The sequence below is a fragment of the Prionailurus bengalensis genome, chromosome E4 (assembly GCF_016509475.1).
Source record: "Prionailurus bengalensis isolate Pbe53 chromosome E4, Fcat_Pben_1.1_paternal_pri, whole genome shotgun sequence".
Lineage (NCBI taxonomy): Eukaryota > Metazoa > Chordata > Mammalia > Carnivora > Felidae > Prionailurus > Prionailurus bengalensis.
Window position 1 is genome coordinate 36006897 of NC_057360.1, and position 27653 is coordinate 36034549.

At 35.0% G+C, this 27653-nt stretch overlaps 1 protein-coding gene across 1 annotated transcript in view; it reads right to left on the reverse strand.

The window, feature by feature from the left end:
- The window catches only part of ZBTB41 (zinc finger and BTB domain containing 41), a 49728-nt gene that overhangs the window by 8574 nt on the left and 13501 nt on the right, over positions 1–27653 (reverse strand). Inside the window, exons 5-10 of the mRNA XM_043569067.1 lie at positions 27154–27301; positions 23535–23664; positions 19272–19367; positions 17562–17668; positions 15804–15909; positions 9763–9851 (exon numbers count right to left, since the gene is read on the reverse strand). Coding sequence (XP_043425002.1) covers positions 9763–9851; positions 15804–15909; positions 17562–17668; positions 19272–19367; positions 23535–23664; positions 27154–27301 — 676 coding nt within the window. The remainder of the gene's footprint in view (positions 1–9762; positions 9852–15803; positions 15910–17561; positions 17669–19271; positions 19368–23534; positions 23665–27153; positions 27302–27653) is intronic.

Here is a 27653-nt window from a genome sequence, read left to right on the forward strand (position 1 = left end):
AAGTTTCTATGATCATTTTAAACAAATTTCATTTTCCACAGAAAAAATCAATTTATGTTTATAAGACAAAGATCCACAAAGGAAATGTTGATATTATTATATTTAAAAAGTAAATATGGAGTGCTTATAGATATACAGTGAGAAGGGTCAATACTGTGGACTTAATGAAAAGAGGAATACTTATTGAAGAAACATTCTACAGCAAGGCAAGGCTTTCTGTAGCAAAATTATCTATTTGATAACAATGAACTCAAGTTGGGTGAATCTCAGGATCACAAATCAGAGACCTAAGGAAACAAAGGAAAGGTCTCCTGCAAGATGCACGGAAAGGAGTCTATTTTTTAAGAGTGGAAATAGATAAAACAATGCTCAAAGAAATGTAATCTCTTTCTCAGTTAAAATCATAGTAACCTATGAGTCTTTAGAATTAAAAAATGTCTTCCAATAGATGAGTTATAGTTAGATATTAAAAATTAGTATATGAAAATATAACGAGAACTTGCATTCAAATTTGATGGAGTAGTTTATATCACAACTATGTCTCTTGCTAGTGAAGAGGAAAAGATAAAAGATTTTTTAAAATTCAAAGAATCTACTCTTTGGAGGCACTGAAGCACAAACAAGGCAGCCAGGACATAAGGGGCCAAGATTCTGGAGGCACAGGAAGGTATGGACATGTGTTCTTTCCTCAGTGTACTTTCAGATTTAGTGACAATTAATAAATAAATAAATTCTCTGGGTATGGGGAAAAATAAATAAAATAAATTCCCTGGGTAGGGGAAATAAGAGGTCAAGTGGCAGCCGAGGGCCTGATGGCATTCCACTGGAATGGGAAGATAAAAGCTAGAGTTTGGGACTACCCAGGATTTAAGGGGTCAAGAGCCTGGAAAGGAAAGAACAACAGAGAAATGAACAAAAATACTGACATTTGCCAGCTCTCAAGATGAACATCTGCTGGATAAGACAGCTAGAAACCAGAGGCTGGATACTGAAGGGATGAAAAGATATTTTAGCAAACCCAAGGGTCCTGGGGAGATGAAGATTAGAGTTTAAGTCTCACCACAATAATGATGAACTAGCAGAAAGGTAGATCAGAAATAGATAAGAAGTGACCCATGCCATCTCATTCTATCTGCTTGTGAGAAGAAAATTAAATACATCTGAGAAAGAATACAACTTCAAGAACCTCTACAATTTTTCATTCACAAAATCGAAGGTTCATTTCAAAACGATCAGGCATGTCAAGAAACAGAACCAAATGACCAAATGTTGAGAGATGGGGGGAAAAAAGATAATAGAGAGCCCTAAAGGTGAAGAGAAATTACATAAGACTGAAATATTAAGATGAATATGATTAATATATTCAAGAAAACACAGGAAAAGAGAATTTCACCACAGAATTGGAACTATGGGAAAAAGAATATTCTGGAACAGATAACTGAATAATTCAGTAGATTGATTTAATAGCATATTAGACACCACAGAAGAAATAATTAGTATAATGGAAAATAGATTAATAGGAATTATCTATGTGGAAGCACAAAGAGAAATAGATTGAAAATATACAAAAAGCATGATATTCATATGTATATATACACACAGACACATATATATATGACAAAGTAACATATCTAACATAAATAAACTGGAATCCTAGAAAGAGGAGAGTTTTAAGAAGATTTACCCTATACAAAAGAAAAGATATCTCAAGTCACAGAACCAGTAAGTTCTACAAACCTCACAAAATACAAAAAAAACAAAGCAAAAAAACCACACATCTGTGCACACTATAATAAAACTACTAAAAATTAAAGAGAAAAAAGCAACCAATTAAAAAGAGACATTTCATTTAAATGAGCAACAATAAGACTAACAGTATACTTTTCAACAACAAAAGAGGTTCAAGGAGGAAAAAAATCACATATTTACAATGTTGAAAGAAAATTAGCTGCTAATATAAATTATATAGTCAGGAAAAATATTCTCCATAAAGTAAAATAAAAACATTTTCAGACAGTCGAAACCTAAGAGAACCTCGCATGTGGAAGTTAAATGATTCCAGGAGGAATAATGTGAATGCAGGAAGCAGTAAACAGTAAAGGGCACATATATGGTTAAAAATAAATAATATGGGTTATTTAAAACAAACCAAAAAATAATGTCTTATGTGGTTTAAAGTATATGTAAAATTAAAATACATACATTGCATAAAAGGTGAGAGGTAAGGGTGTTGTAAGGTTTTTTTGCGTTGTCTAGAAATTGATAAAGAATTAACTTAAGGTAGACTAATAATTTATGGATACACATAGCAATCTTTAGGGTGATTACTAATGAACAATGAAAGAACATACAACTGACAAGCACCAAATGTGTAATAAAAATCCTTTGTGATTTCAAGGAATTGAAGACAAGAGAAAGAAAGCATCAAGGAAGAGATGGGACGAATAGCGTGATGATAGATTTAAATCCAAATAAATGAGATATCATGTAAAATTTAAATGACTAAGTATCTCAGTTAAAAGAGATTCTCATAATAGATGATAAAATGATGCTCCAAAGACATACATCTTAAATACAAGTCCACGGAAGGACTGAAAGTAAAAAGATAGAAAAAACATATATAAACATTATCCAAAAGAGACCTGGTAAATCTTTATCCCAATATAAAGAGGAATATTTTGACCACGGGACAGAAAGATACAATCCGTACATATCTAATAACACAGCCTCAAAATATATACAGCAAAAAATTAAAGAACTCAAGATGAAAAAGTATAATTTTCAATCAATAGGTTAATAGATTTTAACATAGATCTCTCAGTAACTTATAGAATAAGCATACAAAAAATATCAGTAAGAATGTAGAATATTCGAATAATAAAACATATTCTCTGGCAAAAGTAGAATTAAGCTAGACATGAGTAACATACAAATAGAAAATCCTCGAATATTTAGGAATTCAGCAATACAATTCTAAATAAGCCATAAATGAGAGAATTAATCTGAACAGACATTAGGAAATACTTTTAACTTATTTATAATGGAAACATGAAACATAAAGTGTGGGACTGAAAACAATGTTTGAAAGGCAACTTAGGACATTAAAATACATAAATAAAAAAAGAAATGCTAAAATTTATTAAGTTAGGCATCGATATAAAAAAGCTAGGGAAAGACAGCAATTTAACCCAAATAAAATAGAAAAACAAAAAAAGCAGAAATGAAATAAAAAACATGTCTAAACAAAGGAAATATCAAAAAATCCTATAGTCATTGAAAAGATACATAATATGATACCTTGAATTCTGTGGATAGATTTCATATTTTAGATTAAATAGAGTTCTTTAAAAATTAAAAAACAAAACAAAAAATGACAGCTCTGTAACTATTAAAGAATCTTTTTTTTTTTTTTTTAGTTTTATTTATTTTAAGAGACAGAGTGAGAGCAGGGGAGGGGCAGAGAAAGAGGGAGAGAGAAAATCCCAAGCAGGCTTCATACCATCAGTGTGGAGCCCGATGCGGACTTGATCTCACGAATCATGAGATCATGATCTGAGCTGAAATCAAGAGTCAAACGCTTAACCAACTGAGCCACCCACGCACCCCAAGAATCTCTGACTTAAATCTCTTCATAGAAAATAAGTTCAGAGGGATTTATCAGTGAATTCCTCCAAATACTGAGGAAATAATGCCAACTTTACATAAACTCATCCACTTCATTTAAAAAGATGTATTATTTCTCAAATTATTTTTTGATGCTAGCAGAGTCATAATAACGAAACCTGTCAGCGATATTACGAGGGGAAAAAAAGGAGTATGTCTAAACAACATAGCCAAAAAGAAAAAAAGAAACAAAATATAAGCAAATTAAATTCAACTATATAGTAACAGGATAATACACGACCAATCTGTGTTTATTTCAGGAATGTAAGATTTAATATTAAAAAAATCAATGTAATTTGTCACATTAACAAAGGAAAAAGATCTGATCACCTCAATAAATATAGGAAAAAAATCTAACACCTATCCATAACACGGTAAATAAATCAGGAATAGATGGTAATTTCTTTTTTTAACATTTATTTATTTGGGGGAAAGCCTACACAGGGGACAGGCACAGAGAAGGGGACAGTGGATCCAAAGTGGGCTCTGCACTGACAGGCTGACAGCAGTGAGCCCGATGTGGGGCTCAAACTCATGAACCCCAAGATCATGACCTGAGCCAGTCGGACCTTCAACTGACTGAGCCACCCTGGTGCCTGTGGATAGATGGTAATTTGTTTACCTGTTAAACAGTATCTACAAAATACACAGAAAACATCATATTTAATTATGAAATACTGAAAGCTTTTCCCTGGAGACTGAGAATAAGACAAGGACGTCCACTATCAGTATTTCTATTCATACACCACTGATGATGTCAACCAAAGCAATAAGGCAGAGAGGGAGAGAAAAGGATTTAGAAAGGGAGAAATTAAATTGTCACTATTCACAGATGGCCAGCTTGTATCCTTGGAAAATCCAAAGAACTTAAACTATAGCAAAGTCATTGCATAAAAAGTCAATATACCAACTCAACTGCATTTCTATACATCAAAAACAAATACAAATAAATACAATTTATAATTTTGTACAAAAACATCAAACATCTATATATAAATCTCAAGAAGATGTTTAAGATATCTGCACTAAAAACTGTAACATCTTTTTTTTTTTTTTTTTTTAAGTAGGCTCCACACTCAATGTGGGGCTTGAAGTCATGACCCTGAGATCAAGAGTTGTATGCTCCACTGGCTGAGCCAGCCAGGTACCCCCCAAAACTACAATATCAAGAAAAGTAAAAGGACTTAAGTTAGGGTAGGGATTGTTCATGGATTGATGATTCAATATAATAGAGATAATCAATTAGGAAAAAATTGACTATGTATTCACTGACATTCCAATAAAATTCCCAGCAGATTTTTATGTTTAGAAATTAATAAGTTGTTTCAAAATCTATCTAAAAACATAAAGGAACAAGAATAACAAAGACACCAAAACAGAACAAAGTTGGGTAAGTTACATCACCAGATATCAAAAGCCATAACAATTTAAGTGGTACAGCAACAATGGAGCAAGGATATACAGACAGTGCAGTATAAAGAACAGAGCCCAGAGACAAACCACACACACAGCTTCATTTAATTTAAAACAAATATGCCAATGAAATGCTATAAAGAAAGGATAATCTTTCCAATAAATGGTTCTTGGGTATAGAAAGCCACATGTAAAAAGAAAAAAATAAATAAAAGGAAAACAAGTGAAAAAAGAACTTTGATCTTTACCTAACAACCTAAGAAGAAACAAGTAAATTAGAGAAGGTTCATAATCTAAATATGTAAGTTAAAATAGAAGGCAACAGAAATATTAACGACCTTGGAATAGACAAAAGTTTCTTAAAAAGGATATAGCAAGAACCTAACTAGAAGGAAAAAAAAACCCCAAAAACCAAAAACCAAAAACAACCTGATATGTGACTTTCATAAAACTCAGAAACTTCAGTCACTGAAAGACACCATTACTAGAGCTCAGAGGCAAGTCACAGAGCGTAATATATCTGAAATTTAGATATCCAACAATGGACTCATCTCCAGAATATAGCTAGAACTCTTATAATCAATTAGAAAAAGACAGGAGCGCCTGGATGGCTCAGTCAGTTAAATGTCCGACTTTGTCTCAGGTCATGATCTCACAGTTTGTGAGTTCAAGCCCTGTGTCGGGCTCTGTGCTGACAGCTCAGAGACTGGAGCCTGCTTCAGATTCTGTAACTCCCTCTCTCTCTGCTGCTTCCCTGCTCACGCTCTGTGTCTCTCTCTCAAAAATAAACAAACATTAAAAAAAAAAAGACAGACAATCCAGTTTAAGAAAATCAGCAAAACAATTCATCAGGTGCTCCATGAAAGAGGATATTCAAATGACCAATAAGTATATGGGAAGGTGCTCAATATCATTACTTACTACAAAGATGCAAACTAAATTAAAGCCACATTGAGATAGTGCTACATATTCATCAGAATAACTTTTAAAAAAAGGCAGTATCAAGTGTTGGTGAAAACCTGGAGCAACTGGAATTCTCATAAGCCATATACTTACTGGTAGGACTGAAAATTGGCACAATTACCTTGGAAAACTGTTCGGTAATGTCTACTAAGTAGAACATATGCATCCTATCGGCTAACAATCCCATGGCCGGGCATATACACAAGAGAAATAAATGCATTTTGTATGAAAAATCACGAACAGGAATTTCCAAAGCAGCTTTATTCATAATAGATCCAAGTAAATACAAACCAAATGTCCATTAAAGTCAAGGGATAAATAAATTGTGTGGTATATTCATATGAAAATGAAAAGAAACAAACCACTTCCATGGATGAATCTCATGGACATCATACTGAGTGAAATAAACCAGACAAAAAAGAGTATATACTATATGATTCCATTCATATGAAGTTCAAACAGGCAAAACTAATTAGTGGTGATATAAGTCACAATAATGATTATTTTGCAAGGAGGTTACTCCTTGCAGCCAGAGAGGATACTTCTGCAATTCTGGTACTGTCCTATATACCAATGTGAGTGGTGGTTATGTGGATGTATTCATTTAGAAAAATTCATTGAGCATTTCATTAAATTTTGGATACTTTACATACAGCGTAAACAATTCTGCCAAGTCTAGGGGCACCTGGGTGGCTCAGTCGGTTAGGCGTCCAACTTTGGCTCAGGTCCTGATCTCACGGTTCATGGGCTCAAGCCCCGCGTTGGGCTTTGTGCTGACAGCTGGAGTCTGGAGCCTGCTTCAGATTCTGTATCCCCCCCCCCCACCTCTGTCCCTCCCATGTTCACACTCTCTCTCTCAAAAATGAACATTAAAAAAAAAATTCTGCCAACTCTAAAGTCAAGTCCTAAATTTATCAGCCTTAATGCCTGTTTAAAATAAATGCACTACATTTCAACAAGACTACTGCTGAAGAACAGATGTTATCACTATTCTGAGAATTACAACAAACAAAACACATAATGGATAAGAATAAGCCCTTTACAGAAGAAAATCTTACATCTGTATTCCAACTAATTACTCTAATTCATTCAACAAATATTTATTAAGCATCTACTATTTGCAAGTTTGGGAATAGGCACTAATCATATCTACTCATTTGAACCAATTAAGTGTACTGACCTGTCGAAAACTGGAACCAATTCATTAGTTACACCTTGTCTAGAGAAAGAATATACTAATACAAAAATGTCTACATGGAGTCTAGTTAAGGGGATTTGAAAAATAAGAATTTAGCAATTTAGATAATGTACTAAAGGCATCCCGGCTAGGGAAAAATAATCTGGGGAGCAAAATTATTCTGGTCCCAAAAGAGATACCCATCTTTACATGGGTAAAGATGACTCAGTATTCCTCACCATTTCCTTGAGAAACTATTCCATAAAGTTACTACCTTAGTCTAGAACTACATTTAGCAGTTTTTCTAATCAACAAATTTAGCAACTCTACTTCCTTGATTAGAGAAAAAGGATACCTTGGCTAGTACACTCTTCATTTTCTACAGGGTGAAAAATAAGCTGACATTCTGGTGAATCTATTTCCAATGGTAATTATGAAGAACTCCTAAGAATACTTATAATCTTTGTGTACAGATGTAAAAATGATTTTCTGGACCTATAAATCTCAGGAATGGACTTGGGAACATGGCAACCAGTCCATGAAGAGCCACACTGTGAAGTCCTGTCTGGGTAGCCTTCTGATCACTTTAGATTAAGAGCTGGCAAACTACAGCCCAAAAGCCAAACACAGCCTCTTGCCTGTTTCTGCAAATAAAATTTTATTGGAATGCGGTCATGTTAATTTGAACCTACATGGCTATAGTTGCTTCCATGCAACAAAAGCACAGTTGAGTGGTTATGAGAGAGACTGTCTGGCCCACAAAGCCTTAAATATTTATTATCTAGCCCTCTACCAAAAAAGTTTGCTGACCTCTGCTTTAGGTGATTTCTCATTCTCATTTCATAACTGCCATAATCTTCGTCTTATTCTATAATAGAGCTCATACTCTATTTAAAAAGTGAAAATCCCAAGCAGTCTTCATATTATTTTTGAAAGAGAGACAGCATGAGCGGAGTAGGGGCAGAGAGACAGAGGCAGACACAGACTCCGAAACAGGCTCCAGGCTGTGAGCTGTCAGCACAGAGCCTGACGCGGGACGCGGGGCTCAAACTCACAAAACTGTGAGATCATGACCTGAGGCGAAGTTGACGCTTAAACGACTGAACCACCCAGGCGCCCCTCACGTCCTCAGTTTTCTTTTTTTTTTTTTTTTAACTTTTTTTTTCAACGTTTATTTATTTTTTTTTGGGACAGAGAGAGACAGAGCATGAACGGGGGAGGGGCAGAGAGAGAGGGAGACACAGAATCGGAAACAGGCTCCAGGCTCTGAGCCATCAGCCCAGAGCCTGACGCGGGGCTCGAACTCACGGACCGCGAGATCGTGACCTGGCTGAAGTTGGACGCCTAACCGACTGTGCCACCCAGGCACCCCACGTCCTCAGTTTTCAACGTGAGAACAACTTGTCCCAAATTCCAACCAAGATATTCAGAAATGGAAATTCTACATTATCGTTGGTCATCGACTAATTACTATAAGTGAATGTTTTCAAAAAACTTCATGCAATTATAAAGCCAGTCCTTATTATATAAGTTTCTCCTCTAAAATAATTCCTGCAGTTTTACAATTCTTAAATCATCAATGGTTGAATTAACTTTCTGTAAGTTCATCATTTCTTTTAAATCATGAGTTTATTAAGTTTGTTATTTACAACTAATATGGAAGATATCATTAGTATAGTTTCCTCATTTTGTCCTACTTAGGTATCCCCAAATTGTGACTTTTTCTTTTGTAGGGAGCCGTAAATTTTTTTAACAGCAGCACTTTATAAGTAATAAATTCTTTATTGCAATTCTTTGCTATTGAAATTGCCCAAATTGTTATTTCTCATTCTGATATTTAGGAAATCAGTTTTCTCTTCTACCACAGTAGCTTGACAAAATCCAAATAAATATAAAACAAAGCAGCCATAAATGCATAAGTAAGTTCCTTTTTTAAAAAGGAAAGCTTTAAAAATTATCAATTTATGTGGGAAGTCAAACAAGGACTAAGACAACGTATAAGAAAGAATCCAACATAGTCTGTATTTCAAAATATGGTAGCATTACCAAGGGGGAAAAAAGATTTAGGAAATGATATCTTCTGGGAAGCAGCTGAAGCAAATCATTCTACTATAACTACCTATAAATCACAACTCACTAAGTGAAAAGGAAAGTATACAACAGTAACTTGGTAAGCAAGACAATCAAATCATACCGATTTATTGTTTTAAAAGACAAAAAAAAAAAGAAATGTCTTCAGAGAGTTACACAGATATAGAAGAACCAAAAACCTCCAGAAAAGGGGAAAATTAGAGCTAGAAGTTGAGTAAATTCCCTATGGGAAAAAATTTTCCCAAATCCTACAAAATAATATTCAAAAGTACTGAAGCTTACAGAGAATCAAAGTGCAGAATATTGTTCATTCATGACATCACCTTTAACATAATAAATAAAAATCATACGAGGAAAAGGCAAAAAATTTAACCAAGAACAATAAAATTTAAATGTCCATATTTTATCCTGAATAATTACACAAAGATATATGTAAAGTACCTATTAACTTTTACCTGAATGCGTCCGAAAATGCATTTCCAGACTTGATTTGCCTTTAAAAATTTTCTTACAAACATCACATTGATGAAACGTTGCTTTATATCTGAGAAAAGTAAAAGGGTTGAGTTTTCAATATAACTTTAATAACACAATAAAAATGTTACATTATGTACAAAAATTATACATAGAATTCTCACATTAATAAAGCATAGAACTCCAAAGGAATGTGGAATTACTTTTAAAGTACCAAACTGGTGGCTCAGTTGGTTAAGCGTCTGACTTCAGCTCAGGTCATAATCTCAGGGTTCGTGAGTTTGAGACCCACATTGGGCTCCGTGCGGTCAGTGCAGAGCCTGCTTCAGATCCTGTCTCCCTCTTTCTCTGCCCCTCCCCACTCGTTCATTTTCTCTTTCTCAAAAATAAGTAAACATTAAAATTAAATTAAAAAAAAATGTACCAACCTTACCTCTGGTTCTTCCTCCTCCAGTTATATTCAGTGAACGAATCTATACAAAGAGGTCCTTAGACTTTTAACTTTAAACCCCTTTCTTTTAGGTTTAAATCACTGAACTTCTGTATTATTATTATTTGCTATTAAAAATATCAAAGGAAAAATTACTAGGACAGAAACAGATCAATGATGAGCTAAAGGAAGAAAAAAGGAGTTGAACAAAGCGGTGTAGTGGTAATTTAGGGGTGACAGAATTATTCCATATCTTGACCGTGGTAATGATTACATGACTGCATGCATTTATCAAAATGTACAAAACTACAGACTAAAAAAAAACATTTTTCTGTCTGTAAAGCATACCTTAATTTAAAAAATAGATGCTAAGTCTGACTGAAAAAAAAACTGCAGTACTCTCAAAAATGTGCATTCATCAAAAAGGTGACACTGCTCTAAGCTGGTTCACTTTATAACAAATATAATAAGTATCATAAACTTGAACTTAAAAATAAATTTTATACCTAAATCAAAAAAGAATGAGATACCAGTCCTTTTATTTTTATTACGAATTAATAGACATAAAAAGCTGCAAATTACTCAAAACCTAACTTATCAGGCAGTAAAGTGTAGTGCCTAAGAATACGCTTTGTGAGTTAAACAATCTTAGACTCCAATTTAATTGTGAGGATTAAGATATGTGTAAAATGATTAGCATTTAAGTTATAGTTATTAAAAGTCTATCATCTCACCCTGGAAGTAATTTATATCTAATTGAACACATGGCAAAATAATTAACTCAAACAGAGGCTACTATGATGTTCTGTAAGACAGTTTGCTCTTAACATCTCGGTTTTACTGGAATATTTAGCATACTGTTACAATATTCAATAGCAATAGTATGCCTAACATTTCAAATGCTATTCACACTTTTCAATTCACTCAACTCAACATTTAAAGAGTGGCTACAAAAACTCTATGCAAGGTCCTGTCTTCTAGAAACTTACTTCTACCTGATGAAACAAACATTTAGAAAGATAATGGGAGGGGTGCCTGGGTGGCTCAGTCAGTTGAACATCCAACTTTGGCTCAGGTCACGATCTCACATTCATGGGTTTGAGCCCTGCACTGGGCTCTGTGCTGACAGCTCAGAGCCTGGAGCCTGCTTTGGATTCTGTGTCTCCCTCTCTCTCTGCCCCCACCCCTGCTCGCACTTTGTCTCTCTGTGTGTCCCAAAAAACAAAAACAAAACAACACAAAAAGTTTAAAAAAAAATTTTTTTTTTAAAGATAACGGGAGTGTCACTGATAAACTTAGCAAAAGACCTGTAACCAACATACTTGGTTTGTCCTATTCCATTCATATCCCTGGTAAATACAAATAGAGATATAAACAGGGTCACCATAGGCACATACAGAAAGAAGCAGTGGTACCCAACTTGGGGCAATTTTGTCCCGTGGGGCATTTAGTAATGTCTGAAGACATTTTCGTTTTTTCACAACTGGAGGTAAGTCGGTGCTACTGCCATCTAGTGGATAGAAGCCAGGAATACTGATAAATAAACCTACACTACACAGGGCAGCTCCCCAAGAAAGATAATTATCTGGCCCCAAATGCCTATAGTGTTGTGGCTAAGAAATTTAGATCTATAAAAGGGAAGAAGAAACATTATAAAATAATGGGTGGGAGGAGGGGTGCTAACCTTCATCACTCCCCACATTCTTTCCTTGGATAATCTGCTTTTACATATTCACATATAAATCTTGATAAACGCTCAGACTTCACTTCTGAGATTTAGATTTCTATTTACCTGTCACATTTTATGTTTGAGTTTCTATTAGGCATCTCAAACTCAATACACACCAAACAATTCATTGTCTCCTTCCATAAATTTAGTCCAACTTCTGTATTCTCTATCTCAATGGCTGGTTTATCAACCACCCACTTGAAAACAGGAATTCTTTGAAAACAGGAATTATCCATGACTGCTACCATTCTTTCAATTAAAAAAACTAAGTATTTTTCAAATAAGTATCTGCTACTGTTTATTACTAATTCTATTCCCTAGTTTAGGCCCTCACCATCTTTTTCCTAAATTCTAACAGCCTTCTAACTGGCTGATTTACTTGTCTTAATTTATCCACCACAAATCCAGCCTCCACCCATCAATAAGAGTAATCTACCCCAAAAGAAATCCAACTGTGTCACCTTCTTGTTTAAAATTTTCCTTTATTTAAAAAAGTTTTTTTTTTTAATGTGTATTTATTTTTGAGAGAGAGAGGGAGAAAAAGAGCACGAGCAGTGGAGGGTCAGAGAGAGAGAGGGAGACACAGACTCCAAAGCAGGCTCCAGGCTCTGAGCTGTCAGCACAGAGCCCGAGGTAGGGCTCGAACCCATGAACCATGAGATCATGACCTGAGTTGACGTCGAACACTCAATCGACTGAGCCACCCAGGTGCCCCTCATTTAAAATTTTCAATGGCTTTTTATCACATAGGAATAAGTATTGGTTCTATAAAATGATATGTAAGGCTCCGTATTCTAGATCCACCATTAGCCAGCCCTCGTAGAAAGTGGAGCCTACAGGTTCTGGTTCCATAATTATCTAGGCCAGCAGACAGGTCCGCAGGCTCTTGTGGCAGGGAGGGAATCCCAAAACTCTTTCATAGGGTTTATAAGATCAAAGTTATTTTCAAAATAATACCTTAACATTTATGTTCCTTTCTCATTATGTAGACATTTACACTAATGACACATACAAAAGAAATGGTGGATAAAAGTGCTGGTACCTCAGTTCCAAACAAGGGAGTGGTACCAAAATGTACTAACAGTCATTGTGCTCTTTACCACCATGCGATCACAGGAAAAAAAAAAAAGTGGGAAAGGGGCTAAATTATAATTTTACTAACTTTCAACCTTTCCGAGTGTGGCCTTTTGAATGTTTTTTGTGATGAAATGGGAAGGACACAAGAAGCACTTCTACGGCATACCAAAGCATAATGGTTGTCTCAAAGCAAAGCACTTGTGAATCTGAGTTGTGAGCTGAAGTAGCCACTTTCTTCATGAAATACCATTTTACTTGAAAGAATGAAAGACAAACCACAGTTACAGACTTGAGTTTTTGCCAGATATTTTCATGAAAATTAAAGGAAGGAAACCTGTCACATCAAGGGAAAAAATGACAATATTTGTCAGCAATGATAAAGTCTGAGCTTTCAAGCTAGTATAAAAATTTTGGAAAACTTGCACCTGCCCTTGTGATCTTGACAGCTTCCCAATACTCCTTTCTGAGAGACTGGAGGCAATATTAACACATGTGATTTGTTGATCCTGTACTGTGAAATGTGCTTACATTTAGAAAATTGCCATAATTTAGTGAACCCATGTTTTCCAAAGGACAAATGCATTGTATTACAATTTGTGCATAGGTACAAAAAAATCATTCAAGTACAAGACCAATAGGCTGAGTGTAACAGAGTACAAAAACTTCATTAATTTTGTTTCAGATTTCACCTTGCAACTACCTTTAAGAAACTACCACTTGCTTAGTTTGGGTATAGTAGCAAAGACTAATATCCACAATTATCTAAGATTACTGCTATCACAGTACTCCTCCTTTTACCAACGACGTATAGAGTGAGGCTAGATTTTTTTCATTTACTTCAAACAAAAAAAACACATGGCAGCAGATACAATACTCCAGCTATCTTCTATTAAAGCATTAGAGAGATACACAAAAATGCCAAACATGCCCCTCCTTTAATATTTTTAATTTGTTTTGTAAAGTTACTATTTTTCACAAAATTGCTTTTTATGTGAGCATGTGATGGGTATATTACTATTTTCAAGTGAATTAATGAACAAGGTCTTCATTTTTATCAACTGAATTTCTAATATGATTTGTAGAGTTTACTTAAACAATAATAATTTTTTATATTATTATTTCTATAACAAGAGCTCCTGAGATACTGAATAATTTTTAAGGGTATAAAGGGGTTGAGAAAAAGTTAACAGAATTTCTGGAGCAAGTGAGTATGCAGTTCAGTCTATTTTCTACCTATTCAAACAATATGTTGAAATTCTTATTTTCTTTTCTATACAGAATCATGTATATCTTTCTATCCCAGCCCTTGGCAGCATTCCTATTATCTAATGAATACAAGAATTCAATGACTACCATGAATACATTGATTCAGTGAGTGAATCACTGAACAAAATCAGTGAAACAATAAACAAGTATATGAAAATGTAAGAAAATGGACAGAAATCAACACTTCCTACTTTTCTTCAAAGTGTTCTGTTACTTACTACATTTAAAGGTACTATATATATTTTGTTGATCATGATCAGTACTATTAAACTACAACTACAGTTTCTTGGCACCTTAGACCATGTGCATTATTTAGCATTTGTGTCAAACACCTAGTCCAAGAGCATGGATTCTCTGAACATAATACACTCAACAACTAATCTCAGTTAACCCTGAATATCTAAATTGCTTAAAAAGCTGGTGTTCTAAAGAAAAAAGGAGACAAGCGAAAAAAGACTTTTAGGAAATAGACTAAGTTACCTGAGAGAAGTGGGCAGGGGGTAGGTAAAATAGATGAAGGGATTTAAGAGTACAGTTATCGTGATGAGCATTGAGCAATGTACAGAATTGCTGAATACATCTGAAACTACTATAATACTGTATGTTAAGTATATTGAAATTTTTTTTTTAATTTTTTTTTTCAACATTTATTTTTTTTGGGAGAGAGACAGAGCATGAATGGGGGAGGGGCAGAGAGAGAGGGAGACACAGAATCGGAAACAGGCTCCAGGCTCCGAGCCATCAGCCCAGAGCCTGACGCGGGGCTCGAACTCACGGACCGCGAGATCGTGACCTGGCTGAAGTCGGATGCTTAACCGACTGCGCCACCCAGGTGCCCCTATTGAAATTTGTTTTTAAAAGTTGGTGTTCAGGACAGCACATGCCTCCTTCAAATAAAATACCATTTAATTTAATTTATTTATTTTTAAAATTTCTTTATTTTGAGAGAAGGGGGACAGGTAGAGAGAAGGAGAGAGAGAATCCCAAGCAGACTTCACACAGCCAGCACAGAGTCCAACACGGGGCTCAATCCCACGAACCGTGAAATCATGACCTGAGCCAAAACCTAGAGTCGGAAGTTCAACTGACTGAGCCACCCAGGCACCCCCCCCAAAGAAAATACCATTTTAACTGCTTAGCGTGATTAGAAATCTAAATTCTGACTAGAAACATTTCCAGCAGTAACTCTTTTTAAGTATAGTATATAGGCAGCACATTTATATTTTTTTGCTAAGAGCCACAGCAACCAAAGATAAATGAAATGCCCAAAGAATGCCAAGACTGTATTAGTTATTAACTTCAATATCTACTACCTCCTAGCCTTGAGTCAACTGAAAACAAGTAAACAACAATATTTCCTTCAATTTCTTTGGGTCAACAGAGAAGCTACAGAAGCTAGAAAAAAAGAGCTAGTTAACCTACCCTCAATCAAACAAAATAAACTATGAGACCAGTTATAACTCTCACCCAAACTACACTTATCCAATGCAGTAATTATGAGAAATTGCTTTTTCACTTACTTTTGCCACACTTTCTCTCCCAGGTGTACACTTTTGTAATGAACAGTGAGATGATCCCTACGACCAAAACATTTTCCACATTCTTCACACTGATGAGCCTTCTCACCTTAAAGACCCAAATAGTTTGATTACAATATGCACTTCAGTGTTCCCCCCAGAAATAGATGATCAAACAACAGGATAATATGATAGGAAATCAACCAGAAAAGTAAAGCCACCCTTTATTCTGGGCTATCTGCTTTATATTCCTTACTAAAGTACCTTTCTTCAATGAATCTATGCTTTTTTTCACGGATGTGAACCCTTTTCCCAACCTGGAGAAGGAATGAATAGCCTTTTTGCTGAAGACTTCAAATCTTACCTCTCAATGTAACAGAGCAAGATAAATGAAATGACTTCAAAACTCAGGAATTTTTTAGGAATATGTAAGTCTAGATGTCAAACACTTCAAATGAAAACACACTGAATCAAGATAAGGCTGTTTTACTGTTTATAAAAAGGACCTGAACATTTTCAGATTTTTGTACTTTTTTAAAAAAATATTTTTCATCTGTGGGGATTTCACACATTTGCAATAAGCTAAAATGCAAATATGAAGGAAAATTCTAGATGAGTCCCATTTCTCATCTCTAATATTCAGTTATAAAGGCTTGCGCTTTAAAAATCACTCTTAACTTAATCCAGTATGCAATTAAGGCATGTGATCTCTAGAATTAGGAGTTAGAATCTTCCTCCTAAAAATGAAAATGCATAATTCCAGTGAAAAAGTCATCAGACCATTAGCATCTCTTAAAAGTTGATAACAGTTGATAACAACTGCAACTTGTAACCTCATTGGGATTTTTTTTTTCTTTTAACGTTTATTTTTGAGACAGAGAGAGACAGAGCATGAACGGGGGAGGATCAGAGACAGAGGGAGACACAGAATCTGAAACAGGCTCCAGGCTCTGAGCTGTCAGCACAGAGCCCGATGCGGGGCTCGAACTCACGAGCAGTAGATCATGACCTGAGCCGAAGTCAGACGTTTAACAGACCGAGCCACCCAGGCACCCCTCATTGGGATCATTTAAGAAAATAATTACATGTGTTGCATACTTCATATTTAGATTGTTTAAAATAATAATAAGCACCTCTTCTACTGTGCTTATAGAGATGGCTCTTTCCAATTATTGTACTCACAGAGTTGGCTCTCTTAGCTCTTTCTGAACATCAATCAGAGAAGAAAATATGAAAGAAAGCCCCAGAATATAAAAATTATAAATATAGTATAAAGATCTGAAATTGATCAGGACTATTAAGATACTCTTTTCCAAAGACAGGGTTTCAAAAATTCACTATAACATTAATGTTAACACCTAATTATAATCATTTCTCTTCAAATATCTGTTTTGCTAACTTCTTTCAAATCCAATAAAAATGAAAAATGTTATCTTGGCATCTCTCTTTATAGAAATGCCAATACCAATTATTGCACATATCCACATAATATGCATAGTGCAAATTTTGAGAACTTGATTAAAACAAATTTCAAAATATAGTCTGTAGGCATACAGGCAACCGGATTATTAAAATTGCAGTGAACAAAAACATGTCATAAAATTATGTCCCTTTCAGATGTTTTAAAAGAAAGTTTTCAGAACCAGCATTATTGATGGGGTGACCAGCATATATTATAGCCAACATAAACGTGATGTAGTATGTCCTATTCAGGTGCTTTTTTAAAGGATTTTGTAACCATCATTACAAAATACACCTTACCCGAATGTATTTTTTTGTGCTTTGTAAGGTGGTCATGACGAATAAATGTTTTCCCACATTCGTCACACTCATATCGTTTATCATCATGATGTACTCGTAAATGAAGTCTATAAAGAAAAAAATTGAAGAGCATAAAAACTGATGCCACCAAAGGGAAAATCTTGATTAAGTAAGGGAAATTGGGCTGTTTACTCAGCCACCCTCATACATCATGTGCTCTACATCTATGACGTTCCATCTTTCCCACTCTTTTCACTACCTTACTCCAGGGTTGCTACTCACCTCTTTCACAAAAGCACTTCAACGTGTGCATATACACTATGTCTGGATGGCATTCCTTCCTGACTTTTTAGAATGTACTAAATGTCTAGGGTTGTTATCTGTCTGCTGGCGGAGTTTCAGAGATAGCAAAAGTAGGAATGAGTCAGAAGGAATTAGACAAATAAGGTAAGTGACTTAAACATATGATACAGCAAATAATTAAGAATCCTATCCTGGACGATGGATACCACTTCTAAATTGATGTATGAGAATTAAGTAAATTTTATAAGTAATCAACTTGCTGACAGTTACATTTGCTACTTTTCTTCACACTAACCAAAGTCCGGTTTGTTTTATAGTCACCCAAAGACAGATTATAAAGGTTTAAACTATTCAAATTCATTTAACTTGAATTATTCATATCCCCATAATCCTCCATCTATATATACCCTAGTGAAATGAATAGCTTTCCCATTCAAGTTGCCGAAACACAATGTGAGGGCGATCTGGCTGTGACATCTGTCACCCCATTGATCACCAGGGTTGATTTGGCTGATCTGCCTGGCTAGGCGGGTGTCCCCTTCCTCCCTCACCGCTCCATGTGCGTCTCTCCCGAAGCTGCACAATTGGTTGAAGAGGACGACCTTCCCCGATAGAGGAGGACCGTTCTCCGGTCAAGGGTATACAAGTAGCTGTGCTCCCCTGCTAGAACCTCCAAACAAGCTCTCAAGTTGCCAAAACAGGTGTTTATTCCATAACTATAACCAGCGAAATTGACTGAACTACATCTAAAGGGGGCACATTCTGTTTAAAATGAAAAAGAGGTAAATAATAAATGGAAGTATAAAAATTAAAGCCTTATGATTAAAAATCTTAGGAGCATTAATAAAAATTTAAAATGTACATATATCTCACAGTAGGTAGTCACCTATTATTTATTCAGGAAAAAGCCAACTTTTCACAAACTGCAAATGTGGTCAGGAATTCAGCTATAAAAACAATTACACAGGTTACAAATAATACACAAAAGACTTTCCAAAACTGATAATCCTACAGTTTTCAATTTTGCCATATTTCACACCATTTCTTTGATAGCCAAGAGTGACAAAATGCATTGAGATTAGAACATCAGAGCTTTAATGAATTTAATTCAAAGATTAAGTAATGAAATAAACATTTAAATGACAGCAACTCAGACAGTAAAGCATCTAGCAAACTTGGTGATGAAGAAATTATTTAATATTTTGCACTACAGAATGAAAACAATATTAAAAGCTGTAATGTAGAGGGAAAAGTTTGTAAGTACAGTTTTTTTGCATAATTTTGTTTACCACGAGTACTAGAAAATGTTTTAATTCACCAATGAACTAATGCAATGATAAGAAAATAGAGAATTAAAAGAGACATAATTTATCTTACTTAATACAGAGAAAAAATGGCTTGACTTACCTGTATGAACTTCCATGACGAAAACTTTGTCCACAAATACTACAAAGATGAGGTTTTTCTCCACTATGGATCCTCAAATGTTCTTTCAAAGTAGTCCTGTATTTTAAAAATACACATTTATCTTAAGTTTTTTTAATACCAATATTTATATTAAACATAGATTTCTAGAAAGCTTACTAGAAAGGTGTTCAAGCTAAAGATATTATGGCAATTCTCCCTTTCTCCAACAATATTTTTGCTTTTTATTGAATTAGTCTCACGAACACATAATCATGCTTGTTTTGTCTCTCTTCTTTAAAAAAAAATTAACTTTGCCTTCCTTTGCCATTGGTTTGCTCAAAGATTTAACTATATAGCTTAAGCAACTTTCAAGAAGTAGAATGGAAAATGCTCAACTGTCACTACTAAATTAAGTAAAACTGATGTGAATTTTAGTGGAGAGAATTTAATAATATAAAAGGAATCCAGTTTATCAGTACTATTCCTTTCAAATTGTGCTCAGTATCTATTAAAAGAATGTTTTAAGCCAAGGAAATCTTTACAGGTGTTTGTGACTTCCAGATGCCAATGTGAAGAAGGGAAATAATATAAAGAATACAATTATTGCCATTTCTAAAGCCTCCAGCCCTACTGACACGATTTGGGTTTGTTAAAATAAAAAACAGAGACCAGCCTTGAAAATTCCCTGAGCAGACAAAACTAGTTTAGTCATAAAAACAAAGCCTAATGTAGCTTATTTTGCAAGGATAACTTGACCTGGCTCATTTGTTAATGCCTCATCTATGCCAGTAGATGGTGCTCTTCTACAAGGCCCAGCAACACTTGGCCCCGGCGCTTGCAGGTGTACCCAGCTTTGGGGAAAACATTCCTAAAACTATCCTCGCACCCCTATGTATTAAGTAATTGAAAGCAAAAAGATGGAAGGTTGTTTTAGTTTTTGGTTTGTCTGCTTTTTGTTTTTATAGGAAGACCTTTAAGATAAAAATAATTTATAAGGCATAAAATAAAGTATAATTTACCAGTCTATAAATATAAGTTTTCATATAAATATAGCATACTGATTTTCCTATTTTACCATGATATCAGTTTGTTATTTTAAGAAAGTGGCATTTCTAATGTTTTTAAATTATGGAACTTTTATATGCTGAAGGATATAAAATATGAATAGTGTTTAAAGAACAGTATTATTACATTTACATGCAGAGTAAGACATAGAATATTGCTATACCTTAGAATGCCTCCACGTTACTCTGTTCTCTCAGGGATAACCACGTATGTCAACCATTCCCCCTCTTCTTTGTTTTACTACCTAGTAGTATATATCACTAAACAATATACTGTATATTTTTGAAAAACTGAGTAGCAAGTACAAATCTAGTAACATTACCACTATTAGTTAAAGGGCCCACAAGATAAAATGAATAGGGTCTCTGTATCAAAGTCTGGATGTAGCTTGCTTGAGCACTAGCAAAAGCCCTTTCCAGCATGTCAGTGAGGAAAGTCATGAATAAATACCAGAAAACATAAGGTTCACCACAATCAGAGCATCTGACAATCTAAAGTGGATCAAGTACGAGAAGTCTGACAGAAATACATACAAAGTAAATAGGCTATTGTATACACTTTGCTTCCAAACTTACTATGAACTATCTCTAATTCCCATGGACAGGTCAAAAAACATTTCTGTGAAATCAAACAAATATCCTCAGTCAAATCAAGCAGCAAGGCGTAAATATAATCATAGGAACTTCACTGGCATACACGTGCCATACAGTGGCAGAGCATAGATAAGAATTTGAATCAGAATCAGGGAGAAGGAAATGGGGAGTTGCTACTCAATAGGTATGAAGTTTCAGTTATGCAAGATGAGTAAATTCTGGAGGTCTGCTGCACAACATCGTGCCTACAGTTAACAATACTGTATCATGCACTTAAACACTTATTAAGAGGGTAGATCTCATATTAAAAGTTCTTACCACATTAAATTAAAAGAAAAATATTTTGGGTCGGACCTGCTCTAGCATTCTGACTCCCAGTTCTTAAAAGAGGAAACATGCTAGCAGGGATCTCAGCAATGACAAGCCCCAACGTGTCATGGGTCACTACTACTACTAGTGTGGGCTAACTACCCATTGCACACACATGTTGCACAACTGACAACTTGGAAACCTCATTCACCATCCTCCTATGAATTCCTGTTGCCTCCGCCCAGTATTAGAATTCCTATTTCCCGTAGCCCTCATCTTCCTCTTCACCAGTTTACCTTCTCATTCTGGTGAAGCATGCCTTTTAGTTGCTTCATGAGAAAGAGTACATCAAAGACTACCTTTTAGGTATCATGAAAAATGTCTTTATGATCCTTAGGTCTGATTGTTAGTTTAACTAAGAACTGAATTCTAAGCTGGAAATACTTTTCTTTCAGAATTTTGAAAGTACAACTGCATCATCTTATTTCCAGTGTTGCTGTTCAGAGAGATGTCCAAGTACTTCTAATTCGTAATTCAGCATATGTAACTTTTTTTCCCTGAAAATTAGAAGCATATAGAAGCTTCTCTTTGTCCCCAGTGTTCTGAAATATCACAGCAATATATCTTGGAGTAGGTTTATTTTCATCTAATGTCCTAAGCATTTGATGAGTAATTTCAGTCTGGCAACTCATGTGCTTCAGTTCTGGGAAATTATTTTGAATTATTCAGTGATGATTTTTTTTCCCTTGCTATTTTCGCTATTCGTTCTTTCTTTCTAGACCTCTTGACTGGTTCCCTAATGCTCTAATCCTTATTTTACATTTCTGTATCTTTTTGCTCTACCTTTTGGGAGATTCCCTCAACTTCATTCTTGAATCCTTCCATTAGGCTGTTTACTTTGTCTATCATACTTTGAATGTGATTTGTTATGTGACTCTTTTATATAGCATCCTGTTCTTGTGTAATGGATTCTTTATCTTTAACTTTATCTTCAATGGAATATCCATAACAGTTGTTTATCTTCTTTTTTTTGGAAGTTTTCATCTTTCTGGATAGTCTGTTTCCTTCAAGTTTTTTTCCCCTTCCTGATTGTGTTGGAATCTAGCTTTCACATTAAAGGTTTTCTTTCTCTGTTTTTTAATTCTTCTATCTATCCATGATTAAGTGTGATAGACTAAAAAGTGGATGGGATGGTCAAAGAGCATGAGGGGGCCCTGATGACTTCAGAGTAGGTGATCTAGGTGTACTATCTGTTAGGGAATATATTTGCACTTTCGTTGTTCAGATTTTCAGAGAATGGTTTTCTAACTACTGCTGGGGGAATAAAATCTAAAACTCAAGAGGTCAGAAGGGATAAGACCTGGGGCTCACTGCTTCCAGAATTCAGAAAGCACTCATCATATGACAACATGGTATAGTCCAGTCCAGATATCTGCTCAATTGGGAGAGGGGTCGGTGCCCACCAGCAATGACCTGTGTGGGTGTCAGAAGAAAATCCAAAGAGGGGCGCCTGGGTGGCTCAGTCGGTTAAGCGGCCGACTTCGGCTCAGGTCATGATCTCGCGGTCCGTGAGTTCGAGCCCCGCGTCGGGCTCTGTCCTGACAGTTCAGAGCCTGGAGCCTGTTTCAGATTCTGTGTCTCCCTCTCTCTGACCCTCCCCTGTTCATGCTCTGTCTCTCTCTGTCTCAAAAATAAATAAACATTAAAAAAAAATTAAAAAAAAAAAAAAAGAAGAAGAAAATCCAAAGAATAGAACTTCTAAAGAAGTTTTTACTCCAGTGCTCCTTGTTCTGCCTCCCCTTCACTCTAGTTCCAGAGGCATCTGATACGGCCTACTCCTATTCCTTCTGTGGATTCTCTGATGTAAACTATGTTCTCAATTTCTCCATCACCACCTTGGGATTTGTGTTTCTTAGACCTGCTAAGTCAGTTACCACTGATTCATCTGCTTTCCAGTTTCCAAATCTGTGTTGTTCTTGTCATCTTTCTGTTCTCCCTGTCTCTGTAGCTTACTATCTTTTAAATCAGTCAATCAATAACTTTTAATGTAGTTTTATTAGAGTTCCAGAAAGAAATGTTACCTGTGTTAAATTCACTATCTAAACCTGAAAATCCTGATTTCATATCATCTTCTATAACATTTTATATAATTTCTTCGCATATCCTTAAATTTCAAATTAAAGCATAATTCAAGTATCTCACATCTGGCATTACCCTAATCCTTCTAAACTATATTTGTTAATTATTTGTATATAACAGTACCAGGATTTTTCTGGGTGTGTAGATAATTCCTCACCTTTCTCGTACTGATTTTCCACAGATAAAGCAAGTCCATTTTCTCTTTCCACCATGGGTACATTCTATATGGCGTTTCAAATTTCCAGTGTCATTAAACTGGCGACCGCATATATCACATGGAAAAGGACCTACAAAGGAAAGAAAGTGTACATTTAAAGAATCGATACTAAGTTAAATTTAATGGGCAGGTTGTCAATGTATACCTACCACTGTAAGTACATACACAATTATGTATACCTACCATTGTAAGTACATAAATAACACAATAAAGTTATTTATTTATAGTTTTCTCTTCTCTTCTGGACCGTTCATTCCTAGAAGGCAAGTTACAATCACCTCTATATGGTTAGAGCTGAGTTTAGGGTGTGGCATCTAATATAATAAATGTTGAATAATGTAATGGGTTAATAAATTGAAATGGCCAATTCCTAGTTTGAAATCAGACTAAAGTAAAAAATGTTATACACCAGATTTCTGGGGAGAAGGGGTACTGAGAAACTCTGGTAGAATAAACAAAGGACTTCAAAGAGTTCATAATCTGGAAATATATTGTTGTTCCTCAAAACCACACATTTTTAACGACGTTGCCTAGACTGAAAATACTGTGGACTCTATTGTGAACTCTAATGAGAAATTAATCATGGCAGAACAATGGAAAGAAAATGGCATTTGGACACTGGAATTCAGAAACATCTATAAGCAAAACAGTTCAGTAGCCACAGTAGTTTTGGGGGGAATTTCAACACGTTTTTGAGAGATGACCTCAAAACGTATTAAGTATCTTCAACATATTTTTGTTTCATCTTCCATGAGATCTGAGTCTTTCATTCATTTATTAACTCATTCAACAAGTATTTATTGATTCTTAATTCATATTTAGCACTGGGTTAAGCAAAGCAGTGCTATGGAAAATCTCCGCCTCCTCTTACATCCCTCTTCACCAAAAAAGGCTCCAAGAAGGTGGGAAAAAAAGATTCAGCATAAACACAAAGATAAAGAAATGAAGTAAATAAAGTGCTAAGATGAGCAGATTACAGCAAGAGTAAGTTAGGCAGAGAGTGAAATAACTTTATGTGCTACTGAAGGCTCCAGTTGGGGGAAGAAAGAAAGCAGCTTTCTCTTTCATGCTCAGTTACTTATCAGAGTTTTTCAAATGAAATACCTACATTCTTTCCTCTCTATTAGATATCCAGTTTTGCATACAGTTAAACTTACTTGAACTTCTATTTATGAAGCTATGCTGGGAAGTTAGTAAAGCAGATTTTCATTCCAACTCTCTACATAGGATAAAATTAGAAGATTTGACTTTAAAGCCCACTGTAACTTTTACACTTACACATGGAGATACATTAAAAATTCTTCTACCCTGGGGCACCTGGGTGGCTCACTCGGTTAAGCTTCTGACTCTTTATTTCGGCTCAGGTCATGATCTGGCAGTTCGCGAGACTGAGCTCCATGCCGTGCTCTGTGCTGGCAGGGCAGAGCCTGCTTGGGATTCTCTACCTCCCTGTCTCTCTGTCCCTCTCCTGCTTGCATCTTCTCTCGAAAATAAATAAATAAACATTAAAAAAATTCTTCTGCCCTAACTGTTCAGATTGTATTTCTTAGATATCACTCCCTCTGATTTACAGAATATATAATCCTAATGTAGGCGGTGTGAATATGACCCAGAATAGCCTAAAGCAGCAATACTCATGTGTGTGGTATCTGGACCATCAGCATCAGCATCACCTAGGAACTTGTTAGAAATACAAATTCTTGGGCCACACCTCAGACCTGAACCACTAACCTAACATACAGTGATTCAAGTAAACAGAAACAGAGATGGGATGCAAAAGAATTTGTGTGTGTGTGTATACAAAACATACATGTCATATATATTTACATATGCAATATATACATGTACATATATAAAACATATGCACACATGGTTCTAATTCAACCATCTTTTCAAGAATGTTTTCTTTAACAACTCTGTTATCAGTTCAAGAATCTGCTTGTATACTTTTACTGATAGGAAAATAACTATTGTGCAAGACAACTTACTTCAATGTATAAGTTCCAATACTTTAAAAGATTTCTAAATTGAAACTAAATCTATACCTTAGGATTTCCACTCAATGTTCTTAGAATGCCTATTTATTTACTAAATGATATACTTAACAAAAGCTGAAATAGAAAATCAGGAACAGAAAAAGGAAGTGGAAACAAATATGTTCACTATAAAAATTATTATATTTTGCTATGATGTTTCTGTAACATGGGACAAAAAGGGATTGCCTATGATTTTCACCTCAAAAAGGAAGAAGCCCACCAATTCCCCAAGAGAAACTCTTTTTCCTGGAACTAATGTATAAAGAAACTTCTCACATGCAACATGCAATCATGAACGTGTCTCCAACTATATTTCTGATAATTATAAAACTTGCTTCATATGATGGTATCTTAGAAATGCCAAGATGAAATCCTATGATAGACCAACTTACTAAGGACAATTCAAAAAAGGACTAAGCTAAAAAATAATCTTCCAGCATACACTAGTCTTATATACAATTATAAAGATTTAAGTGTTCCTTATTGAACAATAAAGTCTCAAAAGTTTTCGAAGATAGGTGCTCTACCTTTCCCAAACAAAATTTCAAGGTCCTTCAAAAGTGTTTCACATGACATAATTTTAAGACCTTATGTCACCATAATTACCCACCTCTTGAGAATGTACTTGTCAATATCTATCTTGAATGCAGTATCCAGAAATGAATTCAGTATTCCAGATGAATTTAAAATCAGTGAGATAATTACCTCCCTGTTTCTGACCAATAGATTTTTATTAATTCAGTTTAAAACTACAGTAGTTTTTGTCAGTCATATGACATTACTGTTCAGATTGTGCCTAAAAAGCTTCTGCTTTTAAGCCCATCTATAAATAAAGGAGTTTGGATTCTATACCATTTTATAGTTCTGTAATCCCCAATGACCAAAGGTCAGATTATTCCCATGTTTATGACTTTGTATTTACTCTCAATTACTTTTAACTTCATTTATTTTGACCTTTTGTATAGCACAAAGATTTTTTTTTAATCTTCATTTTCTGGTGTATTAGCTACACACGCCTATAATTTGGAAGGCAGCCATACTCACCACTACACTACCAATGCTGCGCAGCAAACGGCCTCTACTATGGATGACGACAATTCCCTAGCAGTATTGACTGTCATAAATGTACCTAACCGTACTACCATCTGGCACACAGGTTTCCACCTTGGCCGTAAGCATTAGACAGAGGATTTGTCAAATACAATGCTAAATTCCACATATACTAAGTTAATTTTATTCCCTTAAAAAAAGAGTTTTTTCCAACAAAAATGCCTTATTCAAGCACTCACAGATCTATCCACCAATTAACTATGAATAAATGCTGTTTATGACTACAGACACATCTGCCACCAAAACAAAACATAAACATATTTACTCATCTCTAGGAACAGCAGCAAATCCAGTATTCCTCCCAATTTATCTGACTTCCTTCCCCTAAGTGGTTCAACAGCAGCAGGCTCCTCTAGCATGATGTGATAATCAATAATTACTATGACTGCTTTTAGAAAAAGTAATTTGCTTACCCAGATGGAACTTCTCTTGATGCTTTAACCGTGCAAATCGTGATTTGAAATGTTCTTCGCAATAGGTACACTTAAAAGGTTTATCTTGAGAATGCAGAATCATATGTTCCTCCAAGTGTGGTCTTCGAGTAAAAGATTTCTTACAAATCTAAGAGAAATGTATGCAAAACATAAGGAAACCTGAATTAAAAATAAAATACAAAGCTCATGATGAGAAATAAACTCATGAATTCAAGCAGTTAAAGGAAAATTTCTCCCAACAGAAAAGTTGCCCAAAATAGAATCAAATTTTAATCATGCAGAAAAAAGCCTTGGAGGAATTATAGTAAGGAATTATTTTAAATTCATACTAAAGGTTGATGAATTTCCACTCCTTACATTTCTAATAGGCTAATTTCTAGGATTACACAGTAACCTTAATACCTTAATTCTAGCCAAGATTTCTAAAATCCATTAAATTTATATTTTTAAATCACTTATATATCATAAATAGGTTTTAT